Below are 22173 nucleotides of genomic sequence, written 5' to 3'. Positions count from 1 at the left end.
GTCAATTATTGCGTACCTACTCGATCGTAAGCTCTTGCAAAGTCAAGAGAGATGGGTGAGGTATGTTTCCTTGTATTTAGAGACTTCGTGATGATGTGATCTGCATAGAGCAGATTATCCGAAGTCGATTTGCCTTTTTTGAAGCCAAATTGGTGTGGGTGTAGTAGTTTGTCGTTGTTAAGGAACCACCAAAGTCTGTTCGCTATTATTTGTAACGTGTAACGTTCGACTGAAGGACTAATTTTCGAAAGGATCTGTGATGGCGTGGCACGCTGTAGGTCCGGCGCTAGCTCGTGGCTTTGGGGTGGAGGTCTTGCTCTCACAGATTTAGTTACGATGCACACATTATTATTAACATCACAAGAAATTGAGCGTGCTTGCGACATTGAAAGGAGCTAGTCATATAAATCGGAAGAACGATAAACCAAATTCAAAAAAAAAAAGAATTAAAAAAAAGCCTGTAGAGCAAAGTTCAAAGAAAGAGGGATGTAACTATTTGCGTGGCCGCTGGTGTAATTGCGCCCGCTTATCGCCCACCCTACCTAGGTCGCCTTCCACTAGAGCATGGCTCTGGTGACCTCTTTTCCCACAATTTTCACAATTTTTTTAGGTTTAATTAGATTGGTTTAACTGTGTGCTGTGTGGTGAGGGTGCTCCTCTGGCGTGCGCTCAGCGGCAGGGTGCTCCTCTGGCGGATGCTTCTCAGATACGGCAGGGTGCTCCTCTGGCGTTTGCTTCTCCGATTTGGCTGCTTCTCTGCAGCTCTGGTGGTTTTGGAGTTCTTATGCCCAAAAAAATGTTCCACAGATTTAAAAAAATTAATTCGCGATCTGACTTAGGGCCCTATCTCAGGGGCTTTCCTGCATCTCCTGCCTGAGCTACACGTGTGATGTTACCAATTTTATTGGAATAGAGAGTGAGTGCACTTAATGACGGCTTGATTTGAAAAGACCGAATCAAAAATAGCGTGGCGTAACTGGGCCAACGGCGGAAATGTTTCACAGCTGAGTCGAGCTTTCCAAAGACTCCCTGCGCCGGCTGACCTTCGATGAATTACCATTCTCATTGGTATTACCCCGATAACATTGCACCAAAATTTCGGATATGCAACGAAGCTCGGCTTACAGATACTGAAGAGGAGCATACTTCTAGGATGAACTAAAACGGCCTATTCAGTCGCCACTACATATTTTGTCCAGTGTTTTGCTCAAGCAGCAGTTAAGTGAGATGGGCCGGTAGGATGAGATGCTGGTTTTATCTTTTTGAGGTTTTAGTATTGGTATGATCAGGCTAGTTTTGTAGTGGTTGAAAATGTGGTTGAAGTGAGAAAGTATTTTATTTTTAATTGATGGTGAACTGTTTTTTATCATGGGATATGAGATTCTGTTGATTCCTGGTCTTGAGCCTTTTAGTGATAGGAGAGCAATGGTTAATTCAATTTTGCTTATGGGCTTGTCAATTTCTATAGCAGATTTGGTTGGGATGTGATCGAGAGTTGTTGTATTATATTTATGGGAGTTAAATTCCTGACTAAAGTTTGCGTCTTTTGAGAGATCAGACCAGTGTTGTGCGAGCAGATTAGCGATTTCGTTTTTGCGTTGGTGGTTATGTTATTGTTGGTTGTTATGCAGTGTATTTGTTTTTACTTGGTTAAGACCGCAAAATCGGCGAATGTTGTTCCATATTTTTGTTGTTGGTGTGGTTGTTTGAATGGTTGATGTGAAAGTGGTTGTAGATTCCCTTTTCCTAATTTTAATTTCTTTTTTTAGAATCGCGTTTGCCTTTCTGTAGGCAATGATCGTATCCTGGGTTGTGTTTCTTTTCAGAGCTTTCCATGTCTGTTTTTTCTTTATGTGTAGGTCTGCTAGGTTTTTGTTCCACCAAGGAACTGTGCGTGAGTGTCGGTTGGGTAGTGTTTGTGGTATTGCGTGGTGTGCGCTTTTTATAATTATTTTGTTAATTAGTGCCGTTTCTTTGTTTATGTTGGTTGAGGGAGGGTATATGTTTATGTTGTTATGTGTGTGGGTTGCAATAGCATCCCAGTTTGCTTCGCTTAATTTAAAAATGGGTGTCTTTTTGTTGATGATGGTGTCGGTTGGAAAGAGAGTGAGGATGATTGGGAAGTGATCACTTCCGAAAAGGTCGTCTATTACATTCCAGGTTGTCAGTGGTGTCAGTGAGGGAGAACAAAAGCTGAGGTCGATGTGTGTGAAGGTGTTGTGTGTAGTAAAGTGTGTTGGTGATTTGTCATTTAGTAGGGTGAGTTGTGGTTGTTCAATGAATTTGGCTACTGTTTTACCTCTTGAGTTGGAATGTGTGGATCCCCAGTTTTGTGCCAGCTGTTGAAATCACCTGTTATCATGACAGTTTCGTTGCTTATGTTAAATACGTTGTTCAGGTTATTGCGCGAAAAGGATTTGTTGGGTGAGATATAAGTGGAGTATATTTTAAAGTTATCTTTTGATTTTATTTCTGCTGCTATTGCTTCTACGTCTTCATTAATGTTACTTTGGGTGTGTTGGATTGATTTGTGGATTAGCAGGGCTACTCTGATAGATGCAATGTTTGTTAGTATATTGTAGTTTATAGGTGTCGGTAGGCTGTGGAAGTATTGAATGTGTGTTTCTTGGAGTGAAATTATATGTGGAGAGTGTGTCTTGATGAGTATTAGTAGTTGGTTGTAGTTGTTCAAATATCCCTTTATATTCCATTGTAATATTTTTAAGGACATAATTATTGAAGCTTTTGTGTTTGTTTTATAACGTTTGTGCTGGAAAAGTTTGGTCTTTGATCTTTAGCTTTTAGATTTTTAGATAGGGTGGATTTTTCTTTAGTTTGGCTTCTAAGCACACGTTCGTTTGTTGATGTTGAGGGTTTTTGAGAGTTGTCATTGGTAAGTGAGCACATTTCTTCATCGAAAGTGTCGTAGGCTGCAGGGGTTTGAGCTTTCTTATTTATATATGCATATTTATTTTCCAGCTCTTTAAGAAAATCGTCTAGTGGGTTTTGTTTTTTATGGATGTCGTTCTTATTATGTATTTGTGATTCAGTTGGTCTGGTGGGAGTTTCTGTTGGGGATGGGTTTTTTAGGGTTTGGGAGTATGAAGTTTCTTGGGTATGATTGTGACGTGTAAAGTATATGGATCGGGCAGTTTTGTGGTCAACTTTTTCGGTTATTCTAATGGCAGTGAGCTCCTGTTCTTTGAGAAAGATTGGGCATTTTTTGTCCGTGGACGTGTGGATTCTCTTGCAGTTAATGCATTTTGGTTGCTGCTTACAATCGTTGTTGTCGTTGTTGTGCGTGGTTTGTGAGCAGTTTTTACATGTGGGGTTATCTTGCTTGCAGCAGGTTGGGGGTGGTTGAACTGAAGGCATTTTTTACACTGCATGGGGCGTGGTATGTACGGGCGTGTGAACACAATTTCATAGCCTATAAACACTTTTTCAGGGAGATTTGTTGAGTTGAAAGTAAGTGTAATAAGTCCTGTTGGTACTCGATTTTGATCCACTAGCTTGGTCCATTTGTAGACCTGAGAAGCTTTTTGGGACTTCAGTTCGGCTAGAATTTCCTCTTCTGAGACATTTCTAGGTAGATTGCAGTAAATGACTCCCTTGGTCTCGTTAAGGCTTTTGTGTTCGTACGCTTCTACGTCAATGTTCTTTCTTTTACCTTCTAATTTTTAGTAGTTTTTCAGCTTGTTGGGTGTTTTTAGTTTGAGTTACACTTCACCTCCGCAAATGAAGTCGATTGATTTTTTTATAATGAATGGGTTTGTGTTTTCCAGTGATAAATCGTCTTTTATTTTAATAACAATAAATTTATGTTCAATTATTGAGTTTTTTTTTGTCTGGTGGTAACATTTTGCTTCTTCTTCTTCTGCTTGTGGTTGTTATGATCACGTGACAATTTGTTGTTCTTTTTTTGTTTTTAGGGTGTCTCTTTTGTTCACTTGTTTGTTGTTTCAAATTCTGATAAGCACTGTTTTTGGTGATTTTGGATCGCCGTAGCTGCACGTCTTTACTCAATGAGGTCTGGAGTGAAACTGTGTTTCACTTTATGATTTTGCACAAAATATAATATTAAAGGGTAATGTTTGAATATATATTTTTTATTTTTAACAATCACTTGTACCATTCGAACTAGAAAAAATCGTACCTACAGATTTCGGATTGAGTGAAGACATGACTGCAAAACGTCTTAGCGAACTTTGATTGGCCAACTACGCGGACATGAATTTTAGGTTTTCATCTATGCCTACGAAGTATGTTGGTATTTCACCTCGTCCCTTCACAAAGGTCATGCCGCGGTATATGCACAGAATGTCGAACTCCTGGAGTATTTTGGCAGACTCCTCCGTCACCTGGATGTGCCCAGGTAGCCCCGTTGATTCCATTCGGGAGGCCATATTGACTGGGTTTCCCCAGATGTCGTAGTGCGGTTGGGAAGCGCCCACCACGCCGGCCATTATCTCGCCACTGGAGATTCCAATGCAGATCTGTCCGTTGGACAAGGATCTCTCGAAATAAGAGTCCGAGTGGGCCTTGTTGCACGCCGAGAGAGTTCGCATCAGGTCCAGAGCGAACGTGGTCATCATGAACACCACCTCATCATTGTTGACATCGCCTTGGTTGTTTTCTTCGGTGGCGCCGGAAGTCATTCTGTGAGTGCGCGCCCGTTCCACTAAAATACCGAAAAGAGGACTTATTTAAGCATCAGCTCGGAAAAACACATAGATTTTAAGTTTTAATAAATAATATTTTGATTTAAAGCCGCTTTTTTTCGATTATGAAAATAAATTAAGCTATAATCACTAGGATTATTTTTATGTAGTATCAAGACATAAGTATTTTAAATTACCTTTTTAAGGTAACATAGCACAAGTCTATAGATTATGTAGCTTATAAGTTACTGGTGCACAAAATGTAACTAATCTACCTAGTTTTTCTAAGGGTGATAGAACTAATGTTTCTTTATTGGGACAGACTGACAAACAAAATAAAATTTAAATTTTAATAAGTCCTCCAAAATCTTATTTTAAGTATTACTTTTAAAAGGATCATCCGATGACATATATATATGATGATATATGATATATCATTCGACGCGTATTTTAAGTGAGAATACAACTAAGTTATTAGCGGGGGTAATTATCCTCACCGGCCCCAACAGATATAGTTTTCCTAATTTGCACTTTTTACTTTTAGTTTTTGATGTATTAATCGGACGATTACTGTAGACTTTCGTTTTTTTGTGTTTATATACATAGTTGTCGCCTGTGCACATCTTCCTGGTGCACCTCGTCACTACGCTGACTGCCGCCACAGTGATTCCCCTTAAATAGTGAAATTAAAAACTGACCTCGCTAGTATTTTTTTTATAGATAACTTGGAGAAAAAAATTGTACAAAAACAGTATGAACTTTCAGTACTTACCCTCGAAGTGAAGTGAACTATTGCGAAAGTGACTGCTTTGACGGATGTTTTCTGCCAAGTTAAAATCCAATCCACATGCCGCCATATAGGTGCAACCAACGACCTTGATTTTCTCAACCACATAATATTCTCTGTATGCTGTCAACTGTGATCAGATAAAGAAGATAGATCTGTTAATTACGCAACAAGGGAAAGATCCGAAGCACTATGGGTAATTTGACCACTTTTTTTGGCCAAAACCCATTTTTTTAAAGGCGGTAGAAATTGGTTTTTTTAATCACAATGTATTAGGATAACATCAATCTCAAGCCAAATTTTCCTTAAAACTTAAAAGTTAAAAAAAAAAGTGTGAAATCGATCAATTTAAGTGCTGTTTTTGAAATGCAGACCATTCAGAGTGGTTTGTAATATGTGTTTGTGATCGTGAATTGTAGATTTTGATTGTGGTGTCCCGATAATCTTGCGAAACTTCTAACCTTAAAAAAACTTAAAACATGTAGTAAATTCTAATCTTTAAATTGAGCTACAAAGTGAGTCCAGCTCTTTCCAGCTCTAAAACTTGTTTTATGTTGTAGAGTAGTCAATTCTTATTATACTACTATAAAAGTGCACTTTTGCGCACTTTCTCTGATATTTAACTTTTTTGGTACCAACGTTACTTTCGCAAACAGCGCGCTGTTTGAAAGCTGGACGTCAGAGGCGAAGAAGAGTTTCAAGGAAATTGCAATATTCAATTATATGAGATCGGCTATATGTGGACCTTGTAGTAGTCACGATGAGAAACTTTTAGAAGCCAGAAGTAAAATCATTTATTATAAAATATGCGATCACTGGCTAAAGGCTAAAAGAAACTTAAAGTAATTCAAGCAACGGCATTCTTCTTGGCTAAGATCCCATACAGTTGTACCCAATCAAACACGAATAGGACTTCTTGGACGGCCGTCTCTGTCTGACCTTTCAAAAAAGGAAGGAACCCAGAGAAAAAAAGCTTCCTATCTAGCATCATTTAAGGCAGGCAATGTTAGTTTATTAATTCAAGCTGCAAGCGCAGCTGCTCGGAAGCGCGCACAACCTGACTTGGCTTATGTTTTAAAGTTGCTGGCTTTGTGTCCGGAAAAAGCCAAATTCATCAGAAAAGCTTTAAGTCAGCCTATTGCCAAGCCAACAAAAGTGTCCACTAGCGAGGCTTTAGCTCTCCTTTTAGACCAGGGCTTAACTAAGCAGCAATATTGCGCTATCGGGGAGCAATCCAAAAACATATATCCATTATACAACGACGTGGCCGATCAGAAAAAGAGTTGCCGGCCCACGAATTTCAGATACAAAGGCCGAGGTACCTCTACAAAACCTTGTTGATCACACGGCAGCTCGAATTGCATGCTTGCAAGAAGAAGTACTTCTGACCGTGATGCGAAATCAGGGCACAGATTTCCTAGCGGCAGATCTGATTCTAAGCTACGGGCTTGATGGTATCTCTGGGCAGTCAAACTACAAACAAGGATACTCATCAGAGCAACCCTTTAATGGGGACTGGAGTTTTCTGCTACTACAGTAACACCCTTGAGACTTATAGATGCCTCTAGCAACATATTGTGGAACAAAAAGACACCGCAATCCTTTCGTTTTTGCCGCCCATTGAAATTAGCTTTAATGAAAGAAAATAAAGAGTTAATCCTTAATGAAAAAAAAAAAAAAAATTAAAGTCATGTAAAAAAATTATTTACGTAAGGTTCCGTCTATACTTAACGGTTATCGACGGAAAAGTTTTGAATTCTTCTCAAGCGTGTCCGAATTATGGGGCAACACCCAAGGGTTTCCTAAACAGTAAAAATTTTAAATGCGAAAAGTTCCTCCCAGTAATGAAGAAATACGAAAATGGAGGGCTACCAACGATGATGACAAAAGAGAAGTTGCTTTAAAAAAATCGTTATTCAAGATGCGTTTTGGAAGCAGTTGTCACTGAGAGATGATCAACCAAAAGTTGGGGCTTTGGCAGCACCAATGATGGAAACACCGCCCGCCGAGCCTTTAGTGAACCTGAAACAGTTTCGAAAATAGCTGAAATAGATCTCAGACTCATTAAAAACCTCGGGACTATTTTGATTTGTCTGTCAAGTCAATTACCAATAGAGGTTACTAAATTTCAAAGCATCTGCTACCAAATTGCGGAAATTATGATAGACGAATATCCTTGGTTACCAATGACAGCTACTGTACACAAAATCCTTGTACAATCGACCGATATTATTGAGAACACTGTCAAATCAAATCTCACAGACGTCTTTCAAAGGGCAATGGATACGTCAGATCCGGTAATTTCAAGCGTCAACCTTAACAGACGATTACAAAAAAAGTTGAACCTTCCAAGTGAGGTTTTAAATTTAATATCTTGCGAACTTAAAAGTACAGGCGAGTTGGAGGATTATGGAGTGGATGATAATCTTTTTGAAGGTTCATGGGATATTCAGATGGAAAACGAAGACAATGAACAATAGGTGGGCAAAATAATCACATTATTGAAAACCAAATTCTAGAATTTTCTATTACAGGTTTTCCTACTTTCCTGCACCCTCTTATTCAAAATTAGATTTCGTGTAAAAAAAAAGGTAGGACCACTTTTATTTTTTATAAAATAATATTATATTACAGTTATTCTTACAAAACAAAAAAAATTTAGTATTACAATTTAATTTATTATTACAAAATAAAAAAAATGAGGGAAAAGCCCGACCACGCCCATTTTAGATAAAATGAATAGATTTCATTATTAATAACTTAAAGTTAAATGCTTAGAATATCGAAGGGTAAGAAAAGAAAATCTTTAATGTTTTCTTCGAACCACTTGAAGGGTGTATATATTTAAAATTGATTTTTATTTCTACTCGAGTAAAAGGGTATGTTTTATTTAAGGGAAAGGGGGGACGCTGAATTTTACCACGCTAAAAATAACTGCTAGAAAACAAACTTTAACTAATATTCCCTGGTCAATTCCCAAAAATTTAACAAATGTTGCCACGGCCACTCTAAAGCCGATGAGTGAGAAGTGTGCCGGGAGTTGTATTTACGAGGGCAGTCCGATAAATACTTAGCCTCTCCGCCCGATGGCGTCACTATCGCAAGAGAAAATTACTATGGAATAGTACATTCTCGCAGTCGGATACTTTCGAAATTTCAGCCGAATCGGATTCGTAGTTTTGTTTTGATTGCGTTTGGGATGGGTCGTGTCCGTGGACTTGGAGAACGAGCAATATCGGTCTGTGATTCGATTCTTGTTTTTGGAAGGGAAATCGCGCAGCGAAATAAAGAGCGCTTGGATGGCAACCGTCAAAAATTGGCTTAACGAGTTTCAACGTGGTCGCCCGTCGGCTTTTGATGAGCCACGCCCAAGTGCCTCGAAAACGACTACCACAGAGGACAACATAACAAAAATCTACGATCTCGTATTTTCAGACCGGCGATTGAAGATACGCGAGATAGCTGAGACAGTAGGCATGTCAAAAGACCTCGTGTCATATCCTGCACGGGCATGAGAGAGCTGTCGGCGCGATGGGTGCCGCGTTTGCTCGCTCCGGACAACAAAGGCTAAGACTGTCCCATTGGCCGGAACGGTGATGGCTACCGTTTTTTGGGATTCACAAGGTGTGATCTACATCGACTTCCTGGGGAAGGGCAAAACAGTCACAGGGCTGTACAATGCCGAATTATTCGGCAGATTCGCCGCACCGGGTCGCACTTCCTCCCTCGCCAAGGCCAAATTGGTCGAATTAGGCTACGAACTGCTATTACCGGAATTCCGGGAATATATTTATTATTATTATTGATAACTTATAAGTATATTTCCGGAATAATTTGAAGAAATTACTTTTTTGAATACCTGTACATTTTTTAATAAAAAACAAGGAAGAAAGCTATAGTCGAGTGCCTCGACTATCAGATACCCGTTATTCAGATAAAGGGAGCAAAAGGATAAAGAAGATATAACGGGTGTTTTTTTAGAGGTAACAAAACAACGATGGATTATTCGATTGACATGAATTTTTTTTTATTCAAAAGATAATCTTGTGGCATAACATTTTATATATGATTTCTGGCATACGACCGCCAGGGCTGGCTCGGATGTAGTCCAATCTGGACGTCCAATTTTCGATGACTTTTCCCAACATTTGCGGCCGTCTGTCGGCAATAACACGGCGAATGTTGTCTTTCAAATGGTCAAGCGTTTGTGGCTTATCCGCATAGACCAATGACCTTACATAGCCCCACAGAAAGTAGTCTAGCGGTGTTAAATCACAAGATCTTGGAGGCCAATTTACAGGTCCAAAACGTAAAATTAGGCGGTCACCAAATGTGTCTTTCAATAAATCGATTGTGGCACGAGCTGTGTGACATGTTGCGCCGTCTTGTTGGAACCAGAGCTCTTAGACATCATGGCTGTGAAATTCAGGAGTAAAAGTTAGTAATAGTAGTAGTAACGTTCTGGCCATCATCGTTTTTGAAGAAGTGCGGACCAATAAAGCGCACCAAACAGTCAGTTTTTCTGGATGTAACGGTGTTTCGACATACACTTGAGGATTAGCTTCACTCCAAGGCAGTTTTGTTTGTTGACGTAGCCATTCAACCAGAAGTGCGCTTCATCGCTAAACAAAATTCGCTTATGAAAATCGGGAACAACGACAATCTCGTTTTGGGCCCATTCGACGAATCTACGCCTTGCTTGATGATCTTTTGGCTACAATTCTTGCACGAGTTGGATTTTGTAAGCACGCAAGCCAAGATCCTTCCGCAAAATCTTCCATAAAGTGGATGGACACAGATCCAGTTTCTGTGCTCGATGGCGGATGGACTCAATGCTACGCTCTACAGTAGCAATAGCTTCTTCTGTACGCACCTTTCCATGGTTAATCGAATTAACTGCTCTGATGGACGATTTTGTCGACGATAAAATGGACGTAGTGCGCGATACGTATTCCGCACTGAACCATTACTTTCGAAATAAAATTGCACTATTTGCAAGCCTTGTTCAGGCTTGAGTCTATTCATGATGAATTGCCAAACCAAACTAAAAATAAATCACTTGGCAGCTGTTAAACACCCGATATAAGCAGAAAAGCGATATTTTGGGGCGCCAACAACCGGCTTTTTCAGTAGATGTTATGTGAGCGGCAGACAGATTTAAGCGTTTTGGGCGTTACAGTTGGCGTGGAAACATTTTTTGGTGAGTCGATAGGAATTGATGAGACAAATACATTTCAGTTAACATTTTGTTTCTAGTGCTGTAGGCACTACAGAAACAACCTTGCGCGGCGTAGGAAGCCCAGGAATCTGCATGCCAAGTATGAATATTCAAGCTCTTATAGTTTTCGAGATCTCAGCGTACACACGGACGGACGGATAGACGGACATGGCTAGATCGACTTGGCTAGTGATCCTGATCAAGAGTATATATACTTTATGGGGTTACATACCTTCCGACGAATCTAGTATACCCTTTTACTCCACGAGTAACGGGTTTAAAAATTGAGATACGCCGCACCTCCAGAACCTATATGCCTATTTGCAACTTTGTAGTTTTTCAGGTTTCGCGTCTCAGCGCTAATATGATCGGACAGGCAGGTTATGGCTAGGTCGTCTTGGGTACTGCATACTTTTCGACAAATGCGTTATATCCCTCAATACATAAGCTTACCAGTCTATCGAATTCAGTTATAATATCGTTAAGCACTCGTAAGCTGGCCAAATTCATTGGAAAATTCATCAACATGGCGAACATCACCGAAACCATTCGATAATTTTCATAGTAGAGTTTGTGTTTCGCTAACGAATGGAGATAGAGGTCGACTGCGGAAGAGAAGCCATAATCAATGTGTAATGATAATTTTCGAACCAGTTTACTTAAAACTGACCAACATGGGAAGGCAGAATATTATTCAGCAGAATTATAATTGATTGGTTTGTAACGTCAGCCGCTTTTTGTTTGCTTTGCAAATCAACATTAAGCCTATTAAGAGCGGAAAGGAGAAAATTGTATAGATTTCAATAGTCTCTCTTATATCTATCTTTTCTACTCACTTGTAGTTAATTTTTGTGTTGAATTCCGAATGACGCTCCTTTGCATACATAGTGGCTAACATCATGCATACCCGAAGACAGTGCGCTACTTCAGCCCTCATGAACGGAATTGTGGTGGCACTGTGTTGGAAATTGAATGAGAACTGGAAAACCACGATCAACATGAAGGCAATGGCTTCGCAGCCACTAACGAATATCTTGAGGGCGAACGGGATGCGCGCGAAGGTGTAGCTTATGCCAAGGATCAGGGAAATCATGTTGGTAAAGGACCAGGGATGGAAGCAGATATCCGGATCCATTTCGTAGTGGAAAAGCTTGCTCTCAATGTAACTCAGCTCAAACAGGTCGCGGTCACAGTTAATCTGCATAGTTTCAAAACTTAGGATTACATTTTTTTCAGAAAAAGATACATGGGAAATTTAATGGTGTTATATTACATGACATGACATATTAACTTTTGCTTTTGGGAAATCATTCTTTTACTAGTTTATTTTATTTCTTGTTATATTTGGGACTAGAATCATTAAAGGTTAGGGTAGTGATTGTTAAAATGGAAATGAAAAACCATTTTATTTTTGCGTTAGAATTGATTCTTATTTATGAAATATTTTCTAGATAAAAAGAATATTTATCTTAAACTTTGGGGGATTCTAGATTATGGTTAATGTATCAAATACATAAGGCTAGCTTTCTTTATTAAAAGAACATTTCATTGACCTTCGGAATAAATTTGCTTTTACTTAGAAAAAAATTGTAATTTCTATTTTTCAAAATTTACGTTGCATTTTATTTAGACGGTGACGCTAATCTTGTAATTTTATTATTATTACAGTAATCGAATACTCACCATAATCAGGGATATCACCGAGTAATAGGAGATTATGATCAGGAAATAGACGCAGATGCGCATGGTCGCACTGTGTTGGATCTTTTCAAACAGGTGAAATACTGTGCAGCTATATTTGCTGTGCCATTTGAATTCATTGCCTCCAGTTTTCCACCAACAGAACTTTTTGTACCAGGCGATGCACAGCAGAGAAGTCAGGAATAAAAACGCTATCAAGTCGACCACTATGCACACAGTGCAAGCGAAAGTGACAGTGACTACTTGGATGTAAATGAGGCAGCACCCAATTCCCCAGGCTAGTAGCACTGAGGACTTGAGGATGAAGTCCGGCTGGTGCAAATAATTCCATTCCAGAGATTTGTCCTTAAACGCTGCACAAAAAAGGCCGACCTCGCGTTTCGTTTTCTCGTTACTAGCTCGGCGGCAGCAAGGCGAATGAAAGCTACCGCGAAAATGAGTGTTGGAAATATAAATACAATAAGAAATAGGACTATAGGGAAGTGCCTCGACTTTTAAATACTCGTACTCAGATAATAGAAGCTAAGGGTAGATGACACGAGATTTTAATAATAGATAGATTTAGATTTAAGCACTATGGACGTTAGGGTGGGCGTGGCTAACTTTCTTTTTAGATCAATCGGTAAGGAATCTGCGTACGGAGATAAGGGAAAGAATTATAACTGAAATCTAAACTGCCTAGCTTTTCTAGTTTTCGGGATATCAACGATTTTTAAGCTTAAGGGCGGCTTGCTGTCCTTAAAGGAATATAAATCTTAAGTCTTTACTGTCTAGCTTTTATATAGGAGATTCCGAGATCACAGCGTTTACACGGACTGACGGACATGGCTAAGTCGACACAGCTAGTGATTATGGAAGTAAAAGGTAAATAAAAAAGGAAAATTTTTACCACGATTATTTCGATTCGAAGTAAGCGACGTCGTCATAGATCGTTGCAAAATCACTTCTACATATATTGCGAAGCTGTGCGGTGCGATAAAAAGCAACAATGAATACGACCAAAAATTGGAGGGCCGGCTCCAGGATTTAACCCTTTTAAAAGCTCTCCGTATTGCTTTATTCTGAGATTTGTATTTGAGCACGTTTGCATGCACGCACAATGCAACAATATCTACTTATGTATATAACAGAGTGCGATTTTCATTCGTAGCCATCTAAAATGTAAAAGGTATAAGGGTGCCTAAGGCAATAATAAACATTTCTTGTTTAAGGTGCCGGGGTTTCTTAAGAGAGCCTCCAGTATGACGAAGAAATTAAGGACACCATCCCACCCATCGAACGCTACGAAGCTTAGTGCAACAACATCACACTGGCTACGTCAAATGATTCAGAAAATTAAAGCACAAACATTATTTTGTGCTCCACTATGGAATGGATCAAGTACTTCAAACTAATTAAAAAATATTATTTCCAAGGTTAGAAAAAACACCAAAGATATAAATTTTTGAATTTCGAATTAAATATTATTAAAATCGGACAACTATATAATATAGCTGTCTTAGAAACTATCGCAAAATTGGTGGGAAAATAATATGAAACAAATTATAGCTTTGGGGCTTTTGACATATAACCTTCTAATCTTGAAAATAACAATTTTTTATTAGTTCTGAATTTCGAATTAAAGTTTAGCCAAACCGGAACACTATATCATATAGCTGTCATTGAAACGATCGGAAAATTGGTGGAAAAATAATATGAAACAAATTATAGCTTTGGGCTTTTTGACATATTATCTTATAATATTGGAAATATAATTTTTAATATTTTTAAGAATTTAAAAGAAGTTAAAGTAAAAAAAGTACTCAAGAAGCGACAAGCCTGGTAAAGGGAACTATTGGCCTCCCTGACTTCCAAAAAAATATGCTCTTCACTTACCCGAATGGATCTAGCGCCGCACTTACAAAGAGAGATCTCCTTCCGATTTACACAATCTGATTTGGCAGCGGATGATTGAAATTTATCAAGCTCGACTGCCGAAATCGAAAAAATCCCTGATCTACCACCAATCTACGCGCTCCATTCGCTACTCATAGATGGCATTAGCAAAGTATGACCCATGTGCGCTCATAAGAACTATCCTATAAGTTCTATCAGTGATCAGGTACTCTGTTATTCTGCTGAACGCAGCCATTGATTAAAGATAAGATGATTTTAAAAAAAATTTACTTGTGTTTGGAATAAATCAATTTTATTGGAAATTTTTTTTTAAAATAAGGGGTAATTTTATTTTTAGTGTACTGCTGGACGAACTTTTTTCACTTACCCCAAAGGGTTTTTCTGGGTGCACATGGGACAAGTTTGGGAAGGCAGAAAAATTCTTCGCACTGAGTCTAATCGTAGTTATTGTTGCACGCAAAAAAAAATTCACCGTGATTGTTGGAAAATCGCCTGTGATTTTACAACGCCATTTAAATAAGACATTTTTTCTTGGTTATAGAAATATTTTCTTAAACTAAAAAAAATTCGAATTAATTTTGTTGTGTAGTGAATAAAAAGAAAAGAATTAACATTTTTTTCTCGAAATAATAGCTATATTTTCTTTGATTAATGCCAATATATTTATAAGACTTTTCCTGAAAAAATGGCGAAATAGGCTTTGTTTTTTGGACAAAAAATATTTTTTTGAATCACAGAAGGGCTGGCAAATTTTGGTACATTCCTAAACTGTGTGTGGTCACACTAAGGTAATGACAGTGCTTTTTGTGATTTTTGGCCTTCGGATGTTTAGCTCGTGAAAACCTTGTGTTTGATAGTCAACAAAAATGGTGAAAAATTGACTTTGTTTTAAAAGAATTGGACGATGAAGCTTTTGAATCAATTTTCATCGGTAAGTATTTTTATATCCTTTTTACAAGAAGTGTAGTGTACATATATTCGAGTTTATATGTACATACATATAATTGCATGTGCTTTACAAAAATTTATTTCAGAGCACGGTGTAAATGAAGAAAGTTGCCATTCTTAAAATGGGATCAGATGATTAAAATTATTCTGCAAAGCATGGTGAAACCAGCAGTTATATTTTTTTTCGAAATTGCAGAATTCGCAGTTTTAAGTAAGTTATTTAAAATTGTTACAAAGATCTTCGCAACAGAAAATTCCAGAAATTTTACGTCTGCGTACATTCATACATCAATGAATGTGCGTAGAAGCCATTAGCTATTATAGTTTCCGAGATCTCAGTGTTCATACAGACAGACGGACATGGCTAGATCGACTCGGCTAGTGATCCTGATCAATAATATATATGGTGGGAAACGCTTCCTTCTACCTTTTACCAACTTTCTGACGAATCTAGTATACCCTTTTTCTCTAAGAGTAATGGGTATAACAAATAAGAAGAAACATGTTCACTCACTCAGTTTAGTAAACCATTTTTTTTAGTGTTCTCGTCAATACCTATCGACCGATGTTTCCATTCTAACGCCCACAAAATGACAAAAATCATATAACTTGAGCGCTGCTGTCTTAAACTATCAAAGATGAAATATGGATTTTCAGATTTTGATTAGCTTCGTACGCAGCGGAAGTTTGTAAATCAAAAATTCCATGTCCATAATACCACCCACAACGCTTTAATCTGTCTGCTGCCCACAAAACAAATATTGAAAACGCTGATAGGTGGCGCTTACAATCTCTCTGTGCTGTTTGCATTCATCCATCTTATTTCGGTACCTTTAGTTGATTAGTCGATTATAACGTTCTCCACTGAATTTATTATATCTGACTGACTCTCCTCGTTTAAAACGATCAAAATCGTAAAGAAACGGCCAAGGATGAGGTATGTTTCATGCAACCAAGTTAATTAAGCTGGCAAAGATGGAAAAAATCAGCTGATGGGTTCCTTTTTTATTTGTTCTCTCAACAACTAATAATGTTGTTCTTCCCCTACACTCTGAGAAAAATACCGTGCTAGAATACAGTACAAACAGCCTTGATATAAGAACGATGCTGAAAAAGTTCTCACATTAAGAATATTTAAGATTTAAAAATTTGTCAACTCAAAATAATGTAATTTATTTATTCTGATTGGGCGCATAAATTCCAGTGTTAGTGGCCATAAATAAAATAAAAAATTTATATTATTTAGATAAATCTCGTTTCTCTTGTTTTAGTTTTCAAAACTTATTTCCCTTACTAGCCTTTAAATAAATCCCAGTTTAATTTCATAACATTTTTTTTTATTGATTTAAGAATTATTGGTCCTTAAATCATGTCTGCAAGTTTCTTACTTTATTATTAAATCGATATTTTTTTTGTGGAAATGTTACTAGATTTGGGATTATTAATACTTGACTATAAGCCGAAAGGTTCTAGAACTAATTTCGGTAATTTCGGTTTTCCTGTTCTGTATTTTCGGTACTTGGCGAAGTTTTGACTCCGAAAATACTTGATTTATGCACGAAATACTTAATTTTTTCTGAGTGTGACTGACACACTAGCACTGTAGCACTGTTTAGCTTGCCTTTTTCGTACCTTTAGATGGTTTGCTGTGTTAAAAACCTTTTGCATACCTTTAAAGACTTATAAAGAGGCCTCAATAAGCCCTTTTACAAATGATATAGTGCCCAGAAACCAACAAATCGCCTGAAATGTTCCAACCTAATTTAAGACCGACTTTTTGTTTTTGAGTGCACCTTTTTTTAATTTTCTTAAAATCGGAAAGCTCTGTTCATTTGTATCTTGTATCATTGCTGGGCTTGCCGAAACTGCCTTCGCGTCTTGCTTTACTGACGCACGCTATTGATAACGTAAGCCCGCAACAATGAAATACAATTAGAGGAAAACGGCTTTTTATACCCTTGCAGAGGTTATAAGGATTTTAGTCAGAAGTTTGCAACGCAGTGAAGGAGACGTTTCCGACCCCATAAAGTATATATATTCTTGATCAGCGTCACTAGACGAGTATAAACTCCTCCGCTTGGAAATAAAATTTTTTAATTAATTTTAAATTTCGAATTAAATTTTATCAAAATCGGATGACTATAACATTTATTTTCCATAAAAACGATCCAAAAATTAGTGGCAAAGTAATATGAAACAAATTATAGCTTTGGTGCTTTTTCACATATTATCCTATTACATTGGGAATATAATTTTTTATATTTTTAAGAATTTCGAATTCAATTTAATAAAAATTGCACTACTCTAACATAAAGATGTCAAATTAATGTTTTGAAAAAAAGAATTAAATTTTTTTTTTAATTTTACTGAAGTCAGCAAAAATCCTTCAAAATGTCACATGGTGTTACTAAAGTTAATTATTAATTATACAAACTTGACCTTGCCGAAGTTATATAATTTTGAGCTTCAGGAATAAATACATATGTATTGTTATGTTTTTTTTCTTAAAAGTAGGAATGAGGAGTTACGAATCGTTTTAGAACTTACTCAAAGCCTCCAACTGGCATATTCTGAAACTCTTCGTGCAACTCCTTAGTCATTGACAAGCGAGCTGGCGGATGCATTCGGACACTTTCTACAGGTTTGATATCAAGGCTAGTAGCTGACAAAACTCCCTCTATAGTGGAGCCGACGGAATTGCGGTATACGTGGTCAGTTAATAGATAGGTGCTCATTGATTCCAGCAACGGATCGCTTTGAGCCGCTTCAGTACCCGACATTATTGTATAATCTGATGGATTTAGGTTACTCAGAGTCCGTCCACTGACGTGTACGAAACCCGGTCTTCCCGTAGACTCTAGACGATTAGCGATCTCAACGTCAGCACCTGAAAAATTCATTGGTGGTAATTTAAAAGAATAAATTTTGCTTATCAGGATGAACGTACCCCATATGTCATACTGCAGCTTCGCCTCGCCGATCACGCCTGCAAGAAGAGATCCTGAATGTACTCCTATGCGCATGTCGATGTCCAGCTTACGTTCAGCCCTGTGGGTGGTTTGCGCAGGTCAGTTCTCAGTTAAGTCGTAATTCCAAGGGTAAACACACCGCACTTCCTGGATGTTGGCAATCATGGAAATGCCCAAGGACACGGCACACTTCGCGTGATCTGGGTCGGGCGTCGTTAAGCCCGCCACACAATAGTAGCAGTCACCCAGGAACTTGATGCGCTGCACATTGAAAGTAGAGGCGGCCATATCAAATCTTCCGTAGAGATCGTGCAGGACCTTCACCAGGTTCTCCACCGTCAGAGTCGTTGTCAAGTGGGTGTAGTTCACCAAATCTGCGTACAGGATGGATACATCGGGGTGGATCTGGATGGCCATGAAGGTTTCTCTTCTCCAGGAGCCTCCCGAGCCAAAGCGGTCAAACTCGTTTTCGTTCTGCTTGATCTTGTTCTTGATGCTGTCTTGAATGGGCTTCGCGATCTGGGGCGGCAGGATGCTGTCCAGAAGCATCGACTCCTGTAGGAGCGCGTGGCGCAACCACTTCTCCTCCATGATGAACTGGTGGCGGTCCAGGAAGGAGGCACGAACCATAGTCTCGTTCATGACGCGGAAGAATATACCCATCATGTTGAAGCCCAGGTTGTGTAAAATATCAACGGATATGTCATCGTAGCTGCCAACACTCGGCGCTTTGACTGAGAGTAAGTACGTGAGGAAAAACGTTATGTATGTGAGGCTGACTGAGGTGGCCAGTAGCGCTGCTCCCCTAATTGAGGGTATTGGCATGAACATATAGATCATGCAGAGCACAAAGACGTCGAATTGGGCATTGAGCTGCCAGCCGCCCGCATAGTAATGATATGTGTTGTGTGCTAGATCTGAAGGTAAACACCGATGAGGGCATGAATCATGTTCTTGAATTTCCTGGCTTACCTCCGATTAGAACAATATATGCCGACAAAGCAGAGGAGAAAACCATGACCCACCTGTGGCGATTTACAAAGTTTTCACAGAAATTGACGCTTAACAAGATCATGACCACGACAAACGATAATTGCCTGCTCATTATATCTACGTACATCCCTTCAATGCGCTATACAAATGTTTTATCAGCAGCTGGAACCTTGGAACCTTAATGCTTTATTATTTAACCTCACCTCTACGAAAATCAGTTCGACTGCTAGGAAGCTGAGGCTCAAAAATATGAGCAGAACATAGAACACGGAAAGGTTACTGATCATCAGACGGATCTGATACCTCTGATATTCCTCCTCCAAACTCAGTTCCTTGCACTTGGCCTAAGGGCAAAATATAAGTTTACAAGCACTGGTTAATTATTCGTTTACCCTCAAATAACTCGGTTCCCAAAGACGTTCATCAGTGTAGTCGATGTGACACGGTCTAAGCCTTCTGTTCTTAAATGGCGCCTTAGTCGATTTGTTTTGGCCAAAGTTCATTGCTTTTACTCGTTTTTCCTTGTTTTTTTGTTTTTTTGTTGTTTTGTCTTTTTATGTTTTTCTTTGTTTTTAGGTTTTTTGTTGTCTTTGTGAATGAATGTAATAAAAAGGTTTGCTTTGCATCAACATTTGTTAACAAAATATCTCACTCACGGCGTTGTAAGCTTCTGACCAACATTATAAACGCTTTTTGCACGGGCTTGCAAAAATGGTTTCAGGGAACTTGAGAAAATGACTTTCATTATTGGCAAAGCCCACCTCAATGCGGCTTTTAAACGGAAACACTACTAAGGGTCTAAGAGTCTATAAGGCCAATGAGTTTGGAGAACTTCAATCGAATTCAAGCCAGAGGGGAAAGGGAAATGCCCGTTGTAGAGCACCCGCCAAAAATCAATGTCGGTCCCAAAAATTCCTCTTATCCCAGGAACCGCATGCAGTTTGACGGGCGGAGTACTGGTCCTGCTCCTCGGACTCTCGACCATCTGCATCTGCTGTGTTGTGTTTTGCGGTTTCATTGGTTTGCGCCGCACATTCCATTTGCGAAATGATTGGAATTTATGCTTACAGATTAGATGGCCTCGCAGGCAAGAGCTAGCGCTAGCCCCCGGTGGCCCACAATTCGCCGCACTGGAATTGGCACCTCCCCCGGCTGCGGTTGTTGCTCCTCTGGCAGGCGGGTGCAGTCAGGCTCCTTTGTCCGGCCAAGATGTGTCCTCCTTGGTTTTTCCAAATCACTGCGGCAACTTTGATATCCGCACAAATGTTGCATTTCCATTCGATATTTGGGCCCTGGTCTCGGTCAAGAGTTGCGTGCCCGGCAACCGCTTTGGCCCGCACTCGGGTCCAATGATTCCCAGGCCGTCGCATGAGGCGGATTGTGGCCCATAATCTGATTCTGCTGAAATGCAGAAACGCTAGGTTGCCAGGCTCAACTCTCGCACTCTGGCATTCCGAGAGCCTTCGTGTGCCGGTCATGTCAAAGCCGAGGCCGTCGCCCATTTACGCCCAGCTGCGCAAATTAAATAATAGCCGCGAGTGCATAAAAAAGAAACCGGAGCCAACTTTATTTCACTTAAAGCCAAAAGCAACACCAGCCAGGACGTAACAGTGGCCATTGTAGTGGCAAGAAGTCCCACTCCCGCCCCTCGGTTGGCCAACATACACACTCGCTGGTCATGTACGTGCATTGTGGGGCTTACACTGTGGGCAAATACGGTCGATCTTAAACACGTAAGATACAGTATATGCCCCAAAAATTGGATAGTTCTGAAAACACCTTGCTACAGAAGCGTTTTCAATAATGAAGCACGACACATGTTAAGCAATTTCAAAAGTCTTTACTTCCAAAATACCACGAGCAATAACAATAATGAGATTCTTTATATTGATATTTTTGGATCTCCGTCGGCCTGCCACATAAACTCCTTTGGCCCATGGTGGTATTCAGTTTGTGGCCCGCTCTCGCATAAGGTTACATATTTTTTAAGCCAATTTTACAGGCCACTGCCTAACAAGGACATTAATTGGTAGCTGCTGCTCCAGCAAGCCAGGCTAGGGGCTCCGGCTTTGGGTTTTGCAGTTGAACTTTCGCCCTCTCTATGTGCCACGCCCACAGCAGCGCGACACGGCCAAAAGAGTGGTTAACTGTGTGCGTTTCGTTTCATCTCCCTTTGCTTTGCCCTGCCACACCGCACAGCTGCGGCCAAAATAATAGCAGTTCCCTAAAGGACCTTTTGGATCTTTAAAATTATTTTTTTGGCATTTCCGACCCACCCTGCACTTGCCACCTCTAGATCAAACGTTGGTTCTGGTTTTTCATAAAATGTCAAATACTTTTTACTACAAAAAATAAGTTTCTCCTGACTGGGGTGATTGTATTAAATCGATTTATTATGAAGCTTAACCTAATTAAAATGAATCTTCGTTTCAAACAAACCTCTCATTCTCACAATTCCGGTAAGGAATTCAAGCCTAAGGAATTGTGGTACTTCGGCTTTATTAAGATTCTTCTTATCTTGTACCTTAGCCACAGCTGTAGATTTACAAATGTATATATAGATCTATACGTACGCGTGTATTTTTGTCGTATTTTTTGCTTGGATCCCTTCTCATGGTCTTTATTCACTTCAATATTTGCTTAACCCTTTTTTGTATGCCCGCCACGTTGACGTCACTTCTCGGCCAATTCCGCTGCTGCTTTATCCACGAACCGAAAGGAGCCTTCTGCCTTTGGCAGCACGGCAAATGGCGACGGTTCCATGTTGTTTTTGCTCTTATGATTAAACATGCCTTTCGCTTTTGTTTAAGCCCGGCCGGCCGGCCAAGTTGCCTTAAATATTGCATGAATGTGTGGCGGGGGGCGGTGTGGACGGGCGGGGTCGTCGTCGGGTCGAGAAGTGTGTGTAGGTCTGTACCTGGCGACCAGTTAATTAGCTGGCACTGCCGACTTTTGCCGCTTGACGACATATTTCGTTTAAGGTTCAAGTGTTTTAGCCAA

At 39.4% G+C, this 22173-nt stretch overlaps 1 protein-coding gene across 4 annotated transcripts; it reads right to left on the bottom strand.

The window, feature by feature from the left end:
* Positions 1-4088: 4088 nt before the first annotated feature.
* LOC108034304 (adenylyl cyclase X E-like) lies at positions 4089-19774 on the bottom strand. 4 transcript variants are annotated; one of them, XM_017109170.3, is made up of 12 exons: positions 19566-19774; positions 19377-19517; positions 19153-19312; positions 18320-19097; positions 18159-18259; positions 17759-18098; positions 12350-12791; positions 11503-11864; positions 11337-11431; positions 11120-11271; positions 5434-5578; positions 4089-4681 (listed from the first exon to the last, which is right to left on the bottom strand). In XM_017109170.3, the coding sequence occupies exons 1-12, from the start codon at positions 19674-19676 to the stop codon at positions 4221-4223; spliced, it is 3288 nt and encodes a 1095-aa protein (XP_016964659.1). In that variant the 5' UTR covers positions 19677-19774; the 3' UTR covers positions 4089-4220. The 4 variants fall into 4 exon arrangements, with proteins under 4 accessions (XP_016964659.1, XP_016964661.1, XP_016964660.1 ...); XM_017109171.3 differs by lacking the exons at positions 4089-4681; positions 5434-5578 and having other exon boundaries at positions 11158-11271; positions 11326-11431; XM_017109173.3 differs by lacking the exons at positions 4089-4681; positions 5434-5578 and having other exon boundaries at positions 11226-11284.
* Between the last annotated feature and the right edge of the window lie 2399 nt (positions 19775-22173).

The sequence above is a fragment of the Drosophila biarmipes genome, chromosome 2L (assembly GCF_025231255.1).
Source record: "Drosophila biarmipes strain raj3 chromosome 2L, RU_DBia_V1.1, whole genome shotgun sequence".
In the NCBI taxonomy this organism is placed as follows: domain Eukaryota; kingdom Metazoa; phylum Arthropoda; class Insecta; order Diptera; family Drosophilidae; genus Drosophila; species Drosophila biarmipes.
Note: the sequence above shows the minus strand (reverse complement) of the source record. Positions and strands in the feature narration are given on the sequence as shown.